This window comes from Boleophthalmus pectinirostris, unplaced genomic scaffold (genome assembly GCF_026225935.1).
Source record: "Boleophthalmus pectinirostris isolate CB_2022bp ecotype Guang Dong unplaced genomic scaffold, ASM2622593v1 HiC_scaffold_17, whole genome shotgun sequence".
NCBI classification, from domain to species: domain Eukaryota; kingdom Metazoa; phylum Chordata; class Actinopteri; order Gobiiformes; family Gobiidae; genus Boleophthalmus; species Boleophthalmus pectinirostris.
The window spans coordinates 11,193,483-11,216,381 of NW_026571115.1; the positions used below are offsets into that span (position 1 = coordinate 11,193,483).

Here is a 22,899-nt window from a genome sequence, read left to right on the forward strand (position 1 = left end):
CTCTGAAACAATGCAAATAAAGCAATAACATCTTTGGTGAGAAAAGCATTTGGCAGATCCTCAATCAGAAAAGTTAAACACTGACAAAGTATGGAGATTTTGTCAATACCTAGGAGTATATTATAAGTGAGTAGTAGTAGTAATTGCAGTAGTAGTAGCAATGTTGGCTGCAGTTTTAGCAGTAAAGATGATAAGAGACGGCAGTGAGGTTCTGTTGGCTTAACTCTTGCTCTGCTCCAGTCAGACTTCAGTGAGATCTCTATGAAAGATGAATCAAGCGGAAAGTGTAAAATATCCCACAGTTGACTGGACAGCGAAGGCAGCATGCTCGCTCCACTGTTCTCTCGATGTAAAGAATCACAAAAGCACCAGGAATGTGGAGACAGAGAGGCATTCCTGGAAACACCACTGACCTGGGTTAACTCTGATCCCGTGTTAAAACATGTTCTTCAGAGCCAGATGTGGAGCTGCAGGTGTCCTCAATGTGTCATATGGATTTCATTGTAGTTGGTATAGTCTTTATCGCAGTCTGTCAAAGAGGTACATTATATATGACCATCACTAATGCCTTCCTCAAGAGTCAAAGTGAAAAACAATACAGAGGAATGCAATGTATAAGAGCATACATTGTGTCCAGATGATAGAGACACGTGGGGCTAGGGCTGCTCAGTTTGGACAACAAAAAACATAAGCATAATTAGAGATAGACCAGTATATAAGCAGCTTAAAGAATACACATAACATTCATTTGAACATTTTAATGCAAAGTGATAAATGTACAAAACACTAGACTACACAGCTCTCCTATGAGTTTGTGGTGGAAAAGGCTGTGGTCAGAGGTGGGGACTTGCAAGTCGTGACCTGGACACGAGTCAGACTTGAGTCACTATTTTTAGGACTTGAGACTTGACTTGAAGGTCAGCAACTTGGGACTTGACTTGGACTTGAGGCCTGGGACTTGAGAAGACTCGAGAAGCATTTTTAAATCTGAATTCTTTCTATTCTGACCATTGTCATGAGATTTAAAAGTGAAGAATTAACAAAATTTATTTCTACAACTCTAATATAGTCTATAAATACTCATATATAAATATACTATGATTTTTTTTTTTTGTACAAATTATCTTAAAAGTCATATAAGTTGCAAAAATCTTTGGTTTAAAGTCTTGAAATGACTTGAAGCTCAAAGCAGACCACTTGGACTTAACTTGGACTTCACTAGCTAGGACCACACCAACAACAACATAGTGCGAAGAAGTTTATTGATAATGTACGAAGCGGGGCAGAGATGGCTGGGTTGAGACTGTAGGTAGGGGCTCAGTCTCAATCTTGAATTGGCCCAGCCGGAACAGGACCCCCCTGTAGGGGTCTTATGACTGAAAGACGAACAAAATAGGGGATGGGAGGGTGGGGTCGAGTTAGCTGAGACAAACTGGGATGATGGGAAAGGCTGCTACATATAGGCTTCTGGGAAATTAGAGGCGTGGTCGAGGTGAGTTGTGGTTCGCTGGTGAGAGGAGAGGGCGGCTGAGGCGTGGTCCTGCTCCTGAATCTCAGTTAATCATATTAACTACATTTATGGGCCAGTGACTTGAGATTCGACTTGGACTTGCCTGTATTTAACTTGGGATTTGACTCGGACTTGACGTCAAAGACTTGAGACTTACTTGAGACTTGCAAAACAAAGACTTGGTCCCACCTGTGGATATGGGTGAGTTTGTTGTAAATTTAAAGTACAAAATTTGGAGAAAATCAAAATTGGACCTTATCGGACATCGGGTTCTCTGTATTCTAAATATTTATTATCAGCATCAGCCATGAAAATAAAACGTATCAGTCCATCTCTAATCACAGCTATTTGGGTAATTTAAACTATTTAGATACTATCATAAAGTTGACCTATAAAGGGAGACTGGACTTCTTTCTTTTCTATCATTTTTTGGTAATGTTTGTGATTCTTATGTTAAAGCCACAGCATATTATCCAGAACTTATATCAGAGTACTATAACATTTTTTTTCTATGCACATTTTTATTGATTGGCGCAATAGTTGAACTCACAATTAAAATGTAATCATTATTTGCAGAGCCCTAAATGAAGCAATAATTCCGCGTAGTGGTAAACTTGCAATTATAACTGTTACACGTATTTGTTGGAAAGATGGCTTGTGAACAAAACATTTTAATGAGGAAATGTTCAGGGACAAGTGGCATTGAGGTTGGACTCTATTACTCACTCTCAGAATTGTTTTCTCCCTTCACAGTTGCAAACCTGGCGAATAGCTGAATTGCTCTAGGGAACTAAATGTGCACAGTTTCAGCATTTATACTGTGTACTTCTTTTTATATATACCCCATCATATATATGTGTGTGTGTATTTATTATTATTTTATTTGAATATTTTTGTATCGTGTGGTTGTGTGGTGAAAGTGTATTTATTTTTTACTGTGTGTAATGCTTTTAATGATTATTTGGCACCACAACTTAGCTTGTCCTTGTCACTGTTTTGTTGTGTAATGTTTTGTTTAAATCGAAAAAGCAAAAAGTTAAAAAAAGTGCAGTTTTTCCACATGCGGTTAAACCAGCACTTTGTGTCAAAATCAGACTGCTGCACGTTGTTTGCATTTTATAATTAAGGATTTAAAGGGCACTCTAAAGCCTTTCTGGTGGAGGGTCTGGTACCTTCTTGTCTACATGGAGATGTTATTGCTTTTCCTGGAATATTTCATGGTATGATTTTAAACATATCCATCTAGCATTTATTCATTACGGGTGTTCCTTTTGCTCAAAAATATAATAATTTCCTCCGTGAAAAGGGGCGACTCTCCACAAATCTGACTTGAATTATAGTGCTGTAACCTGCTTGTCTCCATTGTGATAGATAGGTTTAATCTATACTGTGGAACATTCTAGACAAAGCAATAACATTTCCACTGCGATAAGCAGGAAAACTAGAAATGTTACGCAGTGCACCTTTAATCACTCTGCTTCACTTTCTTGTCTCAAAAAGCTCTGAGCTTCCCCCAAGAGATAAACACACTGAACACTCACCAAGGGGCTGAGGAGCTGGTGAGAGAAAGCAACAAGTTAGAGCCATGAGTTCACTCTTGTTAACTCCTCCTTTACTGTAGAGTGAGCCTCAAAACATGTAGAACCAGACATGAATTTATATCTTTTTAAAATGGATTTATTGTTATTTATTTTGGGCAAGTAAACATTTTATGTTCTTTTACAATGGAAAATAGTATCTTCCATATTGACACCAGTGTGGCCGTACCAACAGGAACAACAACAACAACAAAACAATTGCCCAAAAAGGAGTGGGAAGAAGGGTTTTAGTAAACATAATGAACATTTGATGGTTAGCTAACTTAAAATATACCGTATGTTTATGACTATAAGTCACACTTTCTTCCTGATTTGGGTGGTCCTACAACTTATACTCCGGTGCAACTTGTATATGAACATTTTCACACTGACAGCCACGAGAGGGCGCTCTAGGCTTGTGTGCTGTATCTGCTGCTCATATTACTTCTGCTCCACTACATCGCCTTTTACTGTGCATGTCTCCTGCAGAAAAAGCTGTTGTCCAGCTGTAAGTAGTGAAATATTCAGTCAAACGATAATCAAGCAGCAGAAGAAAAGTTTGGAGTGAGCAAGAAACTTATGAGGGACTGACGGAAGGCAGGGACGGAGAACACAGCTTCCTGGTAACCGGGAGAGTGCACCATGCAACTTGGAAGTCATTGGATGGATTGACAAAGCCTGGACTTCAGTGACAACCAAAAGCATCCTGTCGAGATTCAGAAAGGCAGGTATAATTCTAATTGGAACTGATGCCGAGTCTGACGACAGATACGCAGAATAGGAAGCGGCGCTCCATTTACCTCCAGAAATTGCGGAATTGCCACGGATCTATAATAATTTATTGTAGTTCTATGGGAGTTGCTCAGAAATGACACTGAGGATGAAGAATTCAATGGATTTAGTGATTTGGAGTGAGATGGAGAGTTTGGTAAACTTGTTCTGTTCTGTTGTTTATGTTATAGTTATCTGAATAATTCTTAATATGTTACATTAACATACAGACGCCTGTTCAGTCTGTTGTTCTCTGTTCTAATGTTATTACTATAACTTGCCTTTGATGAAATGTCAGTTCCTGGTCTCTCATTTTTTAAAATAAATTTCCCCCAAAAAGTGCAACTTATATATGTTTTTTATTTTCTTCTTTACGCATTTTTTGGCTGTTGCGACTTATATTCCAGAACAACTTAAAGTCCGAAAAATACGGTAAATATATAAGATCCAGACCTACATCAGTACCATCTTTGACTAAACTGAATATTGTATCTTTGAAAAAGGTTGAGTGACAGTAAAATTTTAAACTGTGTTATATTTGGACACAAAATATCCCATAGTATTTCTAATTATCTATTTTTAAAAAGCAGAATCTGACACAATTTGAGCAGCACTTACTCCTATGTTATTTTAGCCTCAAAAGTCAGTCTCTCCTCCAGCAGAGAAAACAGGAGACAGCTTTGACGAGTGAACTGGTCCACAAAAGCCTGGAGCAAAGCAGCCGAAAAATGCTTTCTAAATCCCCCGGTGCCTTCTAGTCACACTTCTGAGTCTCATACAAAAATGTGATGTTTTCAAAGTTGTTTTTTTCAAGCTGGGAGTGCTCTGTGCTTGTAGCCAGTTCATAAAAGTGTGAGTTGTTGTGGTGTGCATGGAAAGAAAGGCAGGTCTACTGAAGGAGGGAAAACGCACAAACTCGGTGAGACTTGTGTTTCATGTTCCCAGGCAGAAGCAACAGGATTTGGTTTGAGAAATCGTTAAAAAAATAGAGGAACAGTTAAGACTGAGGAGAAAGTGCTCAACTTCATATACACTGATCTGAGAAGAAGACACACTCAAGTGAATATATGTTAAAGCAGTATTTGATGAACCAGAAGTATAGAAGTACATATAGCAGGGTAAATGTTAAGGCTAAAGACTAAATTGCCTTCACTTCAGCTAAAAAGCCTTCAGTCACTATAGGCTGGTTGCAACAGGTCCAGAGTGGAAAAGCTATTAAAGCTACTACCACAACAAGGCATTCATGAATATACTAACTGTGAGATTCTGAAAAAGGACTGGAATACAGCTAGTTTGCGAATTACGTCATCAACATTCCTTGGGGGTGTGATGCTAACTGAAAGCACTACTCTGTTTGAAGCTCTGTTACTCAAGTTAACACTTTAATCTGAGTTTTATTCTAACACAATCTGCTCTGCTACAACTGGTGAGCTGATTTTGTTGTTAAACAAGTCCCTCTTTAATAACATTACACTCCCAAACTGTTACTATTAGCCAGCAGTTTTTCAGTGTCACTCTCACCTTTTTGTTGAAAATCAAACATCTAAACAGAGCCATACACACTTGTAATGATCACAGGCTCCTGAAAATTAGTTCCATTTTGTATTTTTTCTCGAGTTTTCATATGATTTTAAAGGGACAGTTTGGAATTTTGGGCATAGGACCTCATTTCTGTGTTGGAGACGTGTGGAGACTTAGCCTGTCACTAAAAACACTTACCCACTCCACAAAGCACCCGAAGCAAATCTATTACTACGCCAGACTATCGATGTGAATGTCTGTGTCGATAGAATAATTTTAGAAGTAAAACCAACCTTGCATTTGAAGGATTTATGTCTGAGCAGCAGCAAGTTGTACTTCCTGATAGAAAGCTTGGCAGTGGTAGACTGATATCACCTAGCACCCATCTTAGCGGTAAAGTAAAATTCTGCTGCTGCTGAGAAAATAGTCCCTCAACATGTGATGATTCATGCGATACAAGGTTAGTTTTATTTAAAACTTTATTCCATCAACACAGACATTCACATCGACAGTCTGGCGTGATAATAGATTTGCTTCAGGTGTTTTGTGGAGTGGGTAAGACTGTTTTTAGTGACAGGATAACTATGGCCATTGACATGCACTAGCCTAGCACCAGTGACCTCTGCAAATACAAGGACTGGATGGAATATTTAAAAAAGTGTCTCCACACGTTTCCAACACTCTGGCTCACTAGAAAATGAGGTCCTATGTCCAAAATTCGGGACTGTCCCTTTAATGCTTTTTGGACAGTGTTTTCTAATGTGTGCATTGTGTCTCCACGGTAACTGCAGAACATTGCACTGTAAATAAACCTGTAGACCACCCCCAGCATGATATCACTGCAAAGTATCTATACTGTATATTTCCATCAGTCACTAGCCATTACAGATCAAACTCCACAGTCTAAATCTTTTTTTCTGGTTTCATGTGGAGATGTTTTCCTGGAATATTTACAGTACGAGATTAAACTTCTATCTGTCACCATGGAGACAAGTAAGAGATGTCTTGTTTTTCAGTGCATTTTTAAGCCATAAAATGCATAGATAGTTACAATTTATGTGATTGAAAAATAGCCAAACCAATAACATCTGTTTCATTACAAGCAGGTTCGGACCTTGCAGCAGAAAAGTTACATAGTGTACCTTTAAGTGGTGATATGAAAGCTATAACCACCCTCAAGTCTCTATAAACCATCTTGAGATATAAAAGTAAAACTAAATTGCAAAATGATATGAACCAGAATGACAGAAACTATTATGCAAGTCATGCAGGTGAATGAGGAAAGAGACAGCAACAGTAACTCAAATCTACCAGTGTGGGAAGTGTGGGAAAACCCGGCTGCCAGAACTTTGACTCACACAGATTTTTCAGTGTTCAGTGGGGCAATGGACCGGGGGCATAAGAGGCAGTTGTTCCCATGCAGAACTTCTATATCAGGAACAGAGGGAGAGAAGAAGGAGTGGGAAGAGGAGGGAGAGAAGAAGGAGGAGAAGAGGAAATAAGGAGGAGAGACAGGAGTAAGAAAAGAAGGAGAAGGAGGAGGAAGAAGAAGATGAGGAGGAACAGGAGTAAGAAAGGGGGAAGAGGGAGAAAGAAGAGGAGGTAAAGGAGGAGTAAAAGGAGAAGGACAAGTAAAACCATGAGGAGGAGGAAGAGTTAAAGGATGAGTGGAAGAAGTAGAGGAAGAGGAGGGAGAGGAAAAGTAAAAGGAGGGGGGAGTAGGAGGAAGAAGAAGAGACCAGAGTGAGTGACGAGTCCCCAGAGCTTTGGGCTAATCTGTATTGACCCTCATTGACTTCTGACCATTTAACAGCATGGAGTCCTCTTTAAAGCCAGCACTACATGTATTACATGTGATAACTGGACACTGCACTCACTCCACATCAGGCTGATTATGCACTGTGCAACTCTTAGAAAAAATGGGGTTTGCTTTAGTAATCCGAAGGGTACTTATTTATTTATACATATATATTTTCACCATTTTAAAAAGCTTGAGTTACTGTTTATTATCCTAAAACGGATGTAATTTCACAGCAAATATACCTATAATAAAACTATCAAAAGTTTATTATGCTTCAAGTACCATACTCATAGACTGTATAAGTAAATGGGTATAGCTAACCTGCTAGTGTTCCAAATAGGAAGAGAGCATGGGGTTGCTTCCGGCTCCATCAACTCTCAGTCCAACTGACTTTACATTGAAAAATTGTTACCCAACTGCTGCAGTGAGCCTTGTCATTCTGGTCTTAAAATGATCATAGTAACCCGCTCTACGTGATCCTGGTGTTTTTATTTAGCTATTTTGTCCATAAATAAATTCCTATTCCTAATATGGAACTCGACTCCAAATTCGTCCCTATAACTGCAGGCCTCGGTGAGCTTCATTTGACTGGAGCACATCGCTCTAGGTGATGTTACACTCCCTTATGCCGGACGTACACTGTGCAATATTTCTGATCTTTTCACCCCAGCTCAAAACTGTACGACCAAATCGAAGGGTTTAAAAGCTCACGATTTATGTTCTCACACTTTACAAACTACTTCAACAGCGAGAAACCCTCACGAGAGGCGACTGGACAGGTTTTAAACAGGTTTGATATTCTTGCGACCTACAATTGCCGATTGGGAGCTGGTCGTGAGGTATTAATCGGTTCTTGTTACCCCATACTACACAAATCAAGACACAAGATTAGGTGAAAACTCATCCCAAAAACTGTCACACGAATGAAAAATTGGCTCAAAAAGGCCCCAAAACCCATCTTTAGTCCACTTCTTTATGTAGTCTATTGCACAACCAGACCTAAACCAGGCTTAAACAGGACTATTCCAGGTCTAAACTGGTTAAAAAACTGGTTTTAAATAAGTCTACACAAGGATTAAGCCAAAGCAAGACAAAAAAGTGAATTGTGTACCACCCGCATTAGCTCTCAAAACCACTTTATACAAACCTCACCAAAAAAAAAAGACTACAGATCAGCAATTGTATACATATGTTCACTCCAAAATCTTGCAATTGAAAAGCCTTACAAGTTCAAATCACAAATGTTATTCCGATTACTGTAACTAAACATCTCATATTATGGGAAAACTGAGGCTGGCAGTTAGCAGTAAACAATCCAAGCCAAACAGGAAATATGAAACAAGCTTGGCCTATTAAATAACCCAGCCTCAAATACCAATCAATACTGCTTTGTGAACCACATGGGCCCACCACAGTGTGCTGACCTTACTGGCAATCCTAATAACACAAAGAAAGCAAGAAACTAATAGATTGTAGCTTATAAAAAGAACAAAGAGACGGTGGATTGATGCAAATGTCAAATCAAAAATGAACTGGTGGTTTTTGCATTGCCTACAGGGTTTAGAGACTGGGCAGGTCAGCTGTGGTTCAACTTTACAAAGGAAAACAATTATGATAAGATTTGCTTTTAGGGGCTGTTATCTCAAAGGTTAACTCTGACATAAAAGTGGAGTTTCAAAGTTTGTTCAAATTTGCAAATAACAGATAATGCAAATTTACTTGTGTTAGCAAAGGTCTTGTTTTGGTAAATTCAATGTTTGCTCTAAAGGTTACACAGTCGTATACAGGCTATGGGACAGTGTTACCACGAAATGTCATCAGAACTAGATAATGTTCTTGATCAGAATACAATGCAGTTCTTGTTTGGAAACATACGAGAGTCTGTTTTTGCTGTTAAATGAGGAAAGTGGATAAGCACGAGAGATGTCTTGGGGCAGAGGTGATGTCATGTTTGTTTGGGGTGGGGGGCGAAAGGAGAGAGGGAAAAGAGGGTAAAGATGAAAGGGCCACATATCCAAAGATGGATTTAAGAATGGACAGAAGTAGGTGGCTGCTACTGCTACTTCTACTGCTACTACCACTACTAGTACTACTGCTGCTACTGCTATTATCACTACTACTACTACTACTACTACTGCTGCTACTACTGCTGCTACTACTGCTACTACTACTACTACCACTACTGCTACTGCTACTTCTACTGCTACTACTACTACTAGTACTACTGCTGCTACTGCTATTACCACTACTACTACTACTACTACTACTGCTGCTGCTACTACTGCTACTACTACTACCACTACTGCTACTTCTACTGCTACTACCACTACTAGTACTACTGCTGCTACTGCTATTACCACTACAACTACTACTACTGCTGCTAACTACTGCTACTACTACTACTACTACTACTGCTACTACTACTACTACTACCGCTACTGCTACTACTACTACTGCTGCTGCTACTCCTGCTACTGCTACTACTACTTCTACTGCTACTACAACTACTGCTGCTGCTACTACTGCTGCTACTACTACTACTACTGCTACTACTGCTACTACTACTTCTACTGCTACTACTACTACTGCTACTGCTACTGCTACTTCTACTGCTACTACAACTACTGCTACTGCTACTACTACTACTACTACTACTACTACTACTACTACTACTGCTACTGCTACTACTGCTGCTACTACTGCTACTGCTACTTCTACTGCTACTACTACTACTAGTACTACTGCTGCTACTGCTATTATCACTACTACTACTACTACTACTACTACTGCTGCTACTACTGCTGCTACTACTGCTACTACTACTGCTACTGCTACTTCTACTGCTACTACTACTAGTACTACTGCTGCTACTGCTATTACCACTACTACTACTACTACTACTACTGCTGCTACTACTGCTACTACTACTACTACCACTACTGCTACTGCTACTTCTACTGCTACTACCACTACTAGTACTACTGCTGCTACTGCTATTACCACTACAACTACTACTACTGCTGCTACTACTGCTGCTACTACTACTACTACTACTACTACTGCTACTACTACTACTACCGCTACTGCTACTACTACTACTGCTGCTGCTACTCCTGCTACTGCTACTACTACTTCTACTGCTACTACAACTACTGCTGCTGCTACTACTGCTGCTACTACTACTACTGCTACTACTACTGCTACTACTACTGCTACTACTACTTCTACTGCTACTACTACTACTGCTACTGCTACTGCTACTTCTACTGCTACTACAACTACTGCTACTGCTACTACTACTACTACTACTACTACTACTACTACTACTACTACTACTGCTACTGCTACTACTACTACTACCACTACTGCTACTTCTACTGCTACTACTACTACTGCTACTGCTACTTCTACTGCTACTGCTACTTCTACTGCTACTGCTACTGCTACTTCTACTGCTACTACAACTACTGCTGCTGCTACTACAACTACTGCTGCTGCTACTACTACTGCTACTTCTACTGCTACTACTATTGCTGCTCTACTGCTACTGCTATTACTACTACTTCTACTACTACTGCTACTGCTACTACTACTGCTACTGCTACTACTGCTACTGCTACTACTACTGCTAATGCTGCTACTGCCACTGCTACTACTACTACTACTGCTGCTGCTGCTGCTGCTGCTGCTGCTGCTGCTTCAGCTTCAGTCAAACTTAACTGGTAGAGGAAGCAAGAGAGTAAAGATGGTTTTAAGAATGGACAGAAGTAGGTAGCTATTACTATTACTTCAATCAAACCCATTACTATTACCTACTACTAATTGTACTGCTACTACTCCTACTGCTACTATTGAATCAAAGCAGGTGTTTTGAGGATATGTATATTTAGAACATAAACTGTAATAGGAATCACACAGCACACATACACAGTTTATAGCCTTTGTGCACTTTTCAAACAAAACATATATGCAGGTATTTCTCGCACTTTTCTGATGGATTACAAAACTGTCATCCCATTATTGTTTCCAGGCTTATCCCCAAATTATCTTAATTTTTTGTCATTATCACCCACTCCTGTACTAAACCAGCAGCAAACCCATGATTAGACTCTTCTCTTCCTCCTCTGATCCTTCTGACCCAGTGCCAGGGGCCGCTCTGTAGGCTGCAGATTACAGAGCAGGAGCAGGGCCACAGTCTCTCCACTCACAGAGAGATAAGGAGGAGAGAGAGCAGAGGGCCCCAGGCTGCAGCACTGAAGCTCCAGGACAGAGGACAGAGCATGGACTCCACAACAAGAAAACAACATGGTGTTTTCCATTGACTGTACAGCATTGAAAACAACCTTAGGCCAGAATAGCAACAATGAATACATAGTGTTTATGAAATACTAACTTTGTAATACATTCATTGTTATCTGGGGCATGTTTTTGAGAGGGCTGTTGAAAAAGTCAATGCTCAGAAAATAATCAATATTAAAACCAGCATCAAAACTTGATACTAATTTGAACAAATGGTCACATTTTAAGAAAGCGCTTTTCAATCACACAGCAGTGTATGCGGACATTGGGGGAGAGACGTCTTGAGCTGAAATTGCACTGCCAACTTGTGGGTCAGTGGATCTGAATGCTCAACAAATGATGTTTCCGTCGAGAGCGGGATTCGAACCACCAACCTTCAGATCAGTGGACAAACTCTCTACTGTCGCCCCTGTATCCTTTCCTTTAAATATAGCATAAACATGACTCATTTGCAAATAGTTTAGATTCTAGTCCTCACATGACAACATCCACAGTTTCAGCTCATGACTCTACCTCCATCCCTCCACCACTCATCCCTCCATCACTACACTCATCCCTCCATCACTACACTCATCCCTCCATCTTCTCTGAGAGTGGTTGAAAGCAGAAAACACCACTGTTGCTTCTGCTGTGCTTATACCTGCAACCAAAACCTCCATCGCTCATCCCTCCATCAGGACATCACTCTATCATGACATCCCTCTATCACTATATCCCTATACCACTCATCCCTCCATCACCAGTCATCCCTCCATCTCTCATCCCTCCATCTTCTCAGAGAGTGGTTGGAAGTAGAAAACGCCACTGCTGCTGCTGCTGCTGCTGCTGTGCTTATCCCTGCAGCCAAAACCTCCATTGTTCATCCCTCCATCACAACATCTCTCCATCAGTAGATCCCTACACCACTCATCCTTCCATCACGCATCCTTCCATCTTCTTGGAGAGTAGCTGAAAGTAGAAAATGCCACTGCTGCTGCTGTTTATACCTACAGCCAAAAAGTCCATCATTCATCCCTTCATCAGTACATCCCTCCATCATGACATCCCTCCATCACTAAATCCTATACCACTCATCCCTCCATCACCAGACATCCCTCCATCACTCATCCCTCCATCTTCTCGGAGAGTGGCTGAAAGTAGAAAACGCCACTGCTGCTGCTGTGCTTATACCTGCAGCCAAAACCTCCATCTCTCATCCCTCCATCAAGTCATCCTTCCATCACAACATCCCTCCATCAGTGCATCCCTACACCACTCATCCCTCCATCTTCTCGGAGAGTGGTTGAAAGTAGAAAACGCAACTGCTGCTGCTGCTGTGATTATCCCTGCAGTCAAAACCTCCATCTCTCATCCCTCCATCAAGTCATCCCTCCATCAGTACATCCCTACACCACTCATTCCTTCATCTCTATCCCTCTATCACTATATCCCTCCATCACCACTCATCTTTCCATAACTCGTCCATCCCTTGACCACTCATCCCTCCATCACTACACTCATCCCTCCATCTTCTCTGAGAGTGGTTAAAAGCAGAAAACGCCACTGCTGCTGCTGCTGCTGTGCTTATACCTGCAGCCAAAAGCATTCAGGGAAAAGGAGAAGATTGTGCAGTGAGCCCAGTGAGAGCCGACTCTATTGTCCAAACAAATACAGCCAGTGCTTTTGATGGGCTGATTCTGGCCAACAGGCTTTTGTGTGACCACGGATACATACAACCTCTACAACCTCTGCTTTTGTATACTAGTGTATTGTAGGGATATATTTACAAAATCAAATACTCAACAGCACTAAATCTGCCAAGTTACATAGAAAAAAATATGCGTGTTTGTTATGAATTGGTATTTTTTCCATCAGGTTCACAGCATGTGACAGTGACAGCTTCAACTTGAGTGGGAATTGTAATACGTTTTCTGTTAAAGGGGCCATATTACACCGTTTTCTGATCTATGTAGCCACAGTTATGTATTATTTTATTCACAGAGGTTTAACACACAAATCCTGCATATTTAGGCTGAGTTCTACCTTGTGATGTCATGTGGTAATACAGGAAGTGCTCCACTGTGTTTTTAAACTCCATACACCTTCACTAGAATCATTTAGATGATTTCAGTCCTGGAATTGACGATTTCTACAGAACGAAAAGTAAAAGTAGCTGCTAACTTTAAAACTACCGCAACATGACACACAAGGTGGAATAGCGCATTTTAATCCAAATGCAATACATTCTTAAATATGTTCAGATATTTTCATTCAGATACTACTCCATTTCATCTTTTAAAATCTGAAATCATTCCAAGTACACCCTGGAAAGCACAACTGGTTTGGAAATACTGCTACAAGTAATACAGGAAACTAGTGTGACTACTTCTAGCCTACTACTAGTTAGTGCTGTCACGATAGTAAAATTTCAAACTCCATTTCGATTCTAAGGAGTAGACTAGATTGTGAAATGAAAATTATAATTAAAAAACACTTTCATTCTTTCTTTAGAAAATTTAGACTGTGATTTTTCAACATTAAAGGTTCCATGGGTGTATACTAGTCTCTGTGCTCTTATACTTGTTCTGATACAGCTCAAAATCATTCTAAACCTATTCAGAAAAGGCCGATTTATTGTCCTGTGAATGTGTCTTTTTCAGTATCGATACCTGCTCTACTACTACCATTACTAACCCTTTGTAAAACACTGTCACTTCACTTGCAGTTTAATAACAGCGTGGAGTTAACAAGTCCTTTAAAGATTTAACAAAACTCTTGAGAAAATAATCACATGTTTGGACCTAGTGTTTAAAACTGACATTTTAAAAGGCCACCGAAAGAACATTCACACACAAAAAAATCTATAAACCAGCTAATACCTTGATGAACACTAAATTAATGGATTACAATTACGACTTTGGCACGGTGTACTGTTCTTGCATTCATAATTTTAAATCCACAGTGATCACACTCTACTCGCCTGCAGCTTATCCTGCAGGGAGCTGGAGCCGGCCCCAGCTCAAATGGGCTACACCCGAATAATAAGCACCTAATTGGCGACCTGACAGTTTTAAAGACTGATCACTCTCACCTTTAAGCCTATGGGGATTTGGGTCACTAAATTACCAAGAAATTTAAGACTTTTAGGTGTGACTTGACAGCAAAAATGCAAACCCCTCAACCTTGCACAACTGTTAACAAGATGGGTTCACACGATTCTTTAAATTGTGAGATTAATGTAGTTTATCCCTTATAAATAATGATATGGTTTCTTTCAAAAACAGTTAATCCCCCATAGATACACTGACCCTTTTCCACCATCTGAGATCATTGTTGCATAGTTAAATTCTAGAAAGCGAAGTCTGTAGTAGAGCTGGAGGAAATGTTGCAATCAAATCAAAATCAAACTTTGAATGGTTGCAAAACTTAAATTATTTAAAGGGCCCAAATTGAGCAACTGTTTAACACAAAACCCTGCATACACCGTAACTAGAATCATTTGGATGATTTCAGCCCTGGAACTGCCAAAGTCTACTGAACAAAACTGAAAACTACAGCTTCATGACATCACAAGGTGGAACATTTTGAGCTTTGGAGATGCAGACAGACAAATAATGAAGGGTTACTCATACATGTGTGAATGAAACAAAACACAACTTCAGACATGTTCTTGAGAAGGGAAACATTACAATATGGCAATTTTGTAATATAGGACCTTTAAGTAGCAGGAGTTCTGTGTGCAACTACAAAATTTCCTGTTTAACCAATGTATACGACCTGCTAACCTTGTATTTCAGAGCTCTAGAAACATGCTGTGAAATGCATGTGATTCTTGTATTCATTTCAGGCCTGTGCAGATATCTGATTGTTCAATTTGATCAGGACTGACTGGCACATAGTTGGCATAGTTAGTAGCCCCATGCTGTCCAAATTATCCATGCCCTCTCTCCCATCCACCCACCCTCCCCCCCTCTCTCTGCACTCATCCCAATGGTCACCTGACCCCAGCCCAGGGCATGGGAATAGCCGTCCACACATGGGACAGTAGAGAGCGAAAAAGAGAGGGGCAGAGGAATGCAAACAGACATATAAGCTGGCACCGGTATCCAAACCAAAAACAACAAACCAGACATAGCAGAAGCCGGTCTTAAAATGTAGAAAAACAAACATCAATCAATCAATAGGACTAGGGTCATAGCCATTTGTCATGAAGGAAAGACTTTAGCAGACTGAGGAGAGGCTGTAGTCTTCCTCCCACGGTAACAGTAAAAAGTCAGACAGGGATACACATAGCAGCAGGGATGGACTTTGATTTTTGAAAAGTCTTACCTGACGTGTCCCACATATTCAGTTCTATGCGGTGCTTTTCGATCTCAAAACTGGCTGTGTAGTTTTCGAACACAGTGGGAACATAGGTCTGCAACAAAATACACGAATCATTATTTACACTGTGAAAGTTATTGAAGGATCTTAACAAGAGAAGGAAAAAAACACATGGAACCAGTGCTAAATCAAGTCTAATACTGAAACGCAACAGGGCTAAATAAAGTATAAATCAGTAATAAATCTATGACTTAAAGCTGCATTGTGTAACTTCTCTGGTGGGGGGTCTGTTAAATGTTTTTCTCCATGGAATTGTTATCGCTTTGTCTGGAATGTTTCACATTATGGTATTAAACCTTTCTATCGTTATGGAAAGCAAACCTGACCAAGTTACAGCCCAATGACATATCCATAGCAACAAGCAGGTGACAGACCTCCAATCAAAAAGTTACATAGTGCACCTTTAAACAGCTAGACAAATGACATCTATCTATACTTGAAACTATAGCTGTAGTCGACTAAAGAAATTCTTGGTCGACTAAACGCCACAGGTATAAACCAACCAGGACTATGCCTTAAATGCAATTAAAGGTGCATTGTGTAATTTTTCTGGTGGAGGGTGCATCACCTTCTTGTTTCTATGGATATGTCATTGCTCTGCCAGGAACGTTCCACAGTATGACATTAAACAGTACTACCTACAGGTCAAAAATACCTACAAAAACAGGCATTCTGAATGTGAGTGGTGTTGCCTCTCCACAGATCTGACCTGTAGCTTGGTGTGGTTTGATCTCCACATAGATAGAAAGCTTTAATGTCATACTGTGAAACATTCCAGACAAAGCAATAACATCTCCATGGAGACAAGCATTTGATGGATCGTCCACCAGAAAAGTTACACAGTGCACCTTTAAAGCAGATGACACTGCTTATATACTGTGTACTTGTTGAAAATACTAAAAAAAGGGGGATTAAAATAGGAAAAAGTCTAGTCAAATACATAATAATAACACAGGGACCATCAGTGGTACTTGCACCACAGTTTGAGAACCGCTGAGTTAGACTATAAAATTCAGCAGAGAAAATGGTTATTAGAAAATGTCAAATTAAGACGTCTCCCGCTGCATTATGGCCAATGCAAGACTCATAATAAAAGGGTAACAGTCCAATTTCTCCACTCAACTTCTTGTCATGCTGTTTTAACGCAGGTGGATAATTACGCTGGATTTTATATGACAGCCTAGAAAATATATGCTCTCAACTTTGCCAAAATGTGTACTTATATTTAATTGGACAGTTTCCTTACCTCTGGATAACAGTCCTTGGCGAAGACATGAAGGAGCGCAGTTTTCCCACATTGCGTGTCCCCAACCACCACGATCTTACAGCGGCTAACTAAGCTGTCCATGGTTAGCTCGTCCGCGCGTGGTGAGGTTTTTGTATGGTCTTCTTGACACGGGGACCAACTGCACCCAGCATCCGACACGAGACGCGAACCGAGCGGCAATGAAGACACACGGAGATGCATGCGTCGGGCTGAGCAGAAGCGCTTAATGGCCGTGCGTAATAAGTATCCAATTCTCCGGTACGCGCTGGTCCTCCTCCGCTCCACTCAGTCGCTCTGGCTGACTTGACTGGCCCCGTGGCTGAGTGAAGAGGCAAAACACGGTGGGGACTACCTTGATATTGGCCACGCCCCTTCAGTGTGCACGCATGGAACACATCAGTAACAACAGCTTGGCATCTCGCTGGACACGTTTTTGGTGACCTCATGAATTCTGGCGTTAAATACATAAGTTTATAACGCTTTTGGAGAGGAGATTGTATCGTGAAGCACTAATTTCCAATATTATGAGGTAATTAGTCAAAGCTACTGTCTCCAAATGGTGTAGTTTAGGGTAGTTTTGGCAATGTTCCCTCATGTTTTAAAGGTTCACTATGTAACTTTTATGAGGATCTGACCGACACCTCCTTGTTTCCACGGAGATGTTATTGCTGCTTGGCCTGGAGTGTTCCACAGTGCACTGTTTAACTTATCTACCTGTTTACTTCAAAAATAATCCTTGAAAAACACGCATTCTAACTGTGAGAGTGGTCACTTCTCCAGAGATCTCACTTGTAACTTGGCCTGGAGGTGTCACGTGCTTTCTCCATGGCGACAAATAGACTTAATGTCAAACTAAAATTGAAATTCCACGCAAAAATATTTCCGCAGAGACAAGCAGGTGATCAGAAAAGTTACAAAGAGCACCTTTAAGTTGCGTTGAGTTTATTACTTTACAAATACAGCTTTAAACCTGCGCACCTCTCCAAAATGTTACCTTTACGCAGTGCCAACAACTTGACCTTTCCAGAATGCAACGAATTCAAACACCCGCGGGTAAGTTGGTTCCTCTCATTAAGTCGTTAGAGATGGGAACAGGGTCTGTGCTCGAGCTTCATGGGTCTAATTGGCTGCGTTTTCTTGGCTTTACGCAGAGGCGCCCCACAGAGATGGAGGAGCCGGTGGTGATTTTTTGTGAATGAGAAAACGAGATGACGCGAGGAAAGCACGTGCCAAAGCTCTGTCGAGTCATGTTTGCGCCCGCGCCTTAGAAGAGCAACACTGCCTCCTGCTGGTTAAAGTTATATTACACTATCAGCAATTGTACATAATTAGCCTATTAACTATCAAAGTGCTTCAACGCTTGTAAGTGCTATAAAATGTATTCAAAAGACTGGGCATTGTAGCTGTAATAAAGTAAATTAAACCAATTAAACATGTTAACAATTAGCACTTAATTCTAACTAATACACTTTAATTTCTTTACTGGTTATTATGCAAATGTAATACTACTATTGATTAATTCCTTACATAGGTTTAATAACGATTCTTTTTCTACTACAAATTAATTAGCAGGTTAATGGCTGTATAATCAAATAAAGATTTGATCTGAGTTAACTGCCTAACTGACAAGATTCAGACCAACCAGCTGATACGAATGCCCCCATGAGATTTTAGCTGATCATAACCTCATGTTTCACTTTTAAAGGTCTGATATAATGTAAAAGTGACTCACGTGAGCTTTAAGGCATATTATCATGCTGTTACCTCATTAAAAACATACCTGGAGTTGTGTTTAGTTTCATTCACACATGTTTGAGTAACCTTTTATTAGTCAGTCTATCTCCAAACCTCAAAATGCACTGTTCTAACTTGTCATGTCACGCTGGGGTAGTTTTCAAGTTAATAGCTAATTTTTTACTTTTTAGAGAGAGTCAGTTCCAGGGCTGAAAGGGTCTAAATGATTCTAGTGAAGTTGTATGGAGTTTAAAAACACAGTGGAGCATAACGTTACAAGGTGGAACGGAGTGTTTTCAGTTTGAGACAAGAACACATCCTAATAAATACGCAGGGTTTGTGTGTTAAACATGTGTGAATGAAACAAAACAAAACTCCAGGTATGTTTTTGATGAGGAAACAACTTTATAACATAGATCAGAAAATAGTGTAATTTGGGCCATTTAAGATATAAAGTCATGGTGAGGTTAAAGTGAAAATAAAACATGATTTACCAATGTAATTACAGTGAATCTAGTTCATTTAGTTTTTTTTTACTGACAGCCACACTAACTGTGTATACAATAGACTGAAAATAAATACCAAAACTTTATCTGTTTGTCTTCAAAGTGAAATTGCTGCCCCATTGACAGGAGCCAGTGGAGGATGGTCCCAGGACACTCCCTCCTCCAGTCTCAGCCGGACCAGCCAGGCGAGTGAAGACCCCCGGTGCAGAGAGGGGAACCAATTACTGTAATAGATTCAACCGTAACATCCTCCCAACGGGCCCGAGGAGCTGCCTCTGCCCAAGATGAACAAAGCACCTGGGACTGTCACATGGTGTCATTACAACAGGACTACAGCAGATGGCAGTATGCACACACAAAACTGTAAATACTACACAGATGAAACAGTTTGGAGAATTAAGGCCCTAAAGCTAAAAGGTGTTAGCTAGATTATGTAAATAAAACTTGAGTGCTTATTACCTCTCTTTTAAACATAGCATAGGCTACAACATTTAGTCTACAAGTACAAATTTGCATTTATATTTTTATTTCTTTAGCAGCACAACTTGTACCATCATAATTATTAAAGGTGCACTGTGTAACTTTTCTGGTGGGTGATTGGCCACCTCCATGTGTCCATTGAGATGTTATTACTCTGCCTGAAATGTTCCACAGTATAGCTTTATAATTGGTTATTTTTCATTTATCCAATAGCAGGTGTTGTTGCTCAAAAAAAAAAAAAAAAAAAAAAAAAAAAGTTAATTCTATCTCATCTCTCCACAGATCTGGGGCCTCATTTATAAAAAAACTGCGCAGGAGTTGTCGTAAGTTAGTGCGTACGCCTGTAGCTACGACAAGGCGTGCGCCACGCAAACTCCATATTTAGAAAATAGGGGTGTCAAATTATCGCGTTAATTGCGATTAATTAATTACAGTCATATTTAGCGCGTTATGTTTTTTAATCGCGTTAATCTCATTTTTAATCTCTAACTTTAGTGTTTCTGTATGTGAGTTTCTTTATTATAAAACCTGTTTTTATGTGTTGTTGGGACAACAACACACACACACACACACACAAAACACATTTATACATTTTTTTATTTCGGTAATTCCACTCATTGCCGGAAACCCCCACAAAACGCGCGCAGTAAGAGCGATGTAAACGTCATGTTAACGTTGGCGGCGTCAGTCACACAATTGACGAGGTCGAAGAGCCAGTAGAACAGAGGCAGCAGTGCACAGGTAAAAACACATTCGTGTCTTGGAAATTATTCTCCCGACGTGAAATATAAAAGAAAATAACAAATATAATATCGCCTGAAAACAACCTGCATAGACTCATGATGTCTGCACTACTGTCCTATAGTGACCTGCCACATGAGGGGACACGCACACAAACACAAACACACACAAACACACACAAACAAACACACACCTTCATCATCGTCATTAACCTGAGAACGCGCGGACCACGTTTCCTTCCGTAGACACTGCGCGGACACCGCTGTCCTCCCGTGAGCCGCGTGTGGATCGTGTTTTCTCGCGTACGCGGCGTAAAACGCGCTTCCTCCTGTGCGCCTCTAAACCAGAACTAACACCAAGACTAAAACCAGGACTAATCCAGGTCTAAACCAGGACTAAACCAGAACTAAAACCAGAACTAAAACCAGAACTAAAACCAGGTCTAAACCAGGACTAAACCAGGACTAAACCAGGTCTAAACCAGGTCTAAACCAGGACTAAACCAGGACTAAACCAGGACTAACACCAGGACTAAACCAGGTCTAAACCAGGACTAAACCAGAACTAACACCAGGACTAAAACCAGGATTAATCCATTCCAGGACTAAACTAGGACTAAAGTAGGTCTAAACAAGGACTAAAACCAGTGATCTCATATATAAAGCATTTCTCTATCAATAATATTTTTAATATGGTTAAGGAAAGACTGGACTTTTTATTGTCTTTAAGTAGACAAAAGTTATTATGTTCAGATTTCCTCGTCTTTGCTACTTTACAACAAACAGTTTCTTATTCATGGAGACTTGGGCTCAACAGCCAAATTGAAGAGATTTGTTAAACAATAAATGACTTTATAAAGTCACTTTTTTAAAATCTATATTAGTCTTTTGATCTGCCACAATAATGTAATAATGAATTTAAATGAAAATACCTCAAATTGAAGGCTTTTCTCAGCAATTTTTAGGTGAGATTAAAATTAGATTAATTAGATTAATTAATTACAGATCATAATTAATTAATCTCTCAATTTTTTTAATCGCATGACAGCACTATTAGAAAACCCACCGCACCAAACCACGCAATCTTTGCTTTATAGATCCCACCTGCAACTACAATTTGCGCACGTAAACCCACGTCACGTCACGCCCTCTCCACACCTCCACCTCACCATAAAAGGAGCATGTAAAGTGACTCGTGAATGAGATTTCCCTAAACATGAGCCGATAATCAGTGGGTTTGACCGAGACACGCGGGACAGAGGGAGGAGGACGCTCCACGCAGCACCACGTGATCACGACAAAGACTGCATTAAAGACTTTATTAAACAAGGTTTAATAAATAAATACAAAACTAAAAGTGACAACAATGACTCATCTGTTCATTTAATCATATTTTATAATATTTAGGCAGAACATCTTTGCAGTAAAGCCCATGTGTTTTTTCGCTGTTTCAAGAGTTTTATCGCTATATTTTTAAGTCTGTCTATGATGTGTGTGTGGACTGGTCCTGTATATTTATGCATATGCACATAGATACGTGCACGCGCTGATCTGAATGGTCAAATTATGAGCGCGTGCGAGAGATTCAGATGCCCTCCCCTGGAGAGCGAAAGGAGCGAGGGAGGGACACGAGGATACGAGCACGAAAACACATCAGATACAGATGTTATTCTGCCAATTAAAGTCCACACGAAACATTCAAACTGCTCACCTGTGAGTGTGGGTCTGGGTCTGACCTCTGTGAGTGTGGGTCTGGGTCGGGACCGGCACGGGCATTATTCTGTTCTTCATACAGTCAGAGAGCAGCTCTCATGTGCAAGAGTTCCCCATTACACAAAAATGTAGGGAAGAGTTTGGTTGGGGTCAGGTTTGGGCAGTAGGCTTCGTGTCGTGCGCAGACTCGGGTCACTCTGGCGCTCGGTGCGTAAAGACTAAAGTAAAAGTGTTAAAACTGCGTTCATTAAATCAAAGCCTGGTTCCTGCTGCGTCCAAGGGAAGAGTTTTTCTCTCAGGTTGTGGTCATTATTTCGTCCTCTGTGTCGGTCACAGTCTGTGTTCTATAGAAGTCTATGGTCGCGGTGTGGACTGTGGGACTCTGCGCTACACCGAGTCCGGGAACGTGGCCGCGCTCGTGCACGAGTGTCAAATGTATAATATTGTGGAGAATAATGAGTGGAATAAACAGCCCTTCTCCGTATTTTGGCGAACAAAACACTTAAATGCGCAAATCTGAAGGTAATTCTTCTATATACGTGGATTTTCTGATCAAACACTTCCTCAAACTCTGTTCACTTCTGCTTCTCTCCACGAGTGTCGCTTTTTCCCCGTGTC

The 22,899-nt window shown here is 40.4% G+C and overlaps 1 protein-coding gene across 1 annotated transcript in view; it reads right to left on the bottom strand.

The window, feature by feature from the left end:
* The window catches only part of LOC110161566 (rho-related GTP-binding protein RhoN-like), a 73,812-nt gene extending 55,660 nt beyond the window's left edge, over positions 1-18,152 (bottom strand). The window contains exons 1-2 of the mRNA XM_020926328.2: positions 17,088-18,152; positions 15,788-15,875 (exon numbers count right to left, since the gene is read on the bottom strand). Coding sequence (XP_020781987.1) covers positions 15,788-15,875; positions 17,088-17,309 — 310 coding nt within the window. The 5' untranslated portion in view covers positions 17,310-18,152. The remainder of the gene's footprint in view (positions 1-15,787; positions 15,876-17,087) is intronic.
* Positions 18,153-22,899: the final 4,747 nt, after the last annotated feature.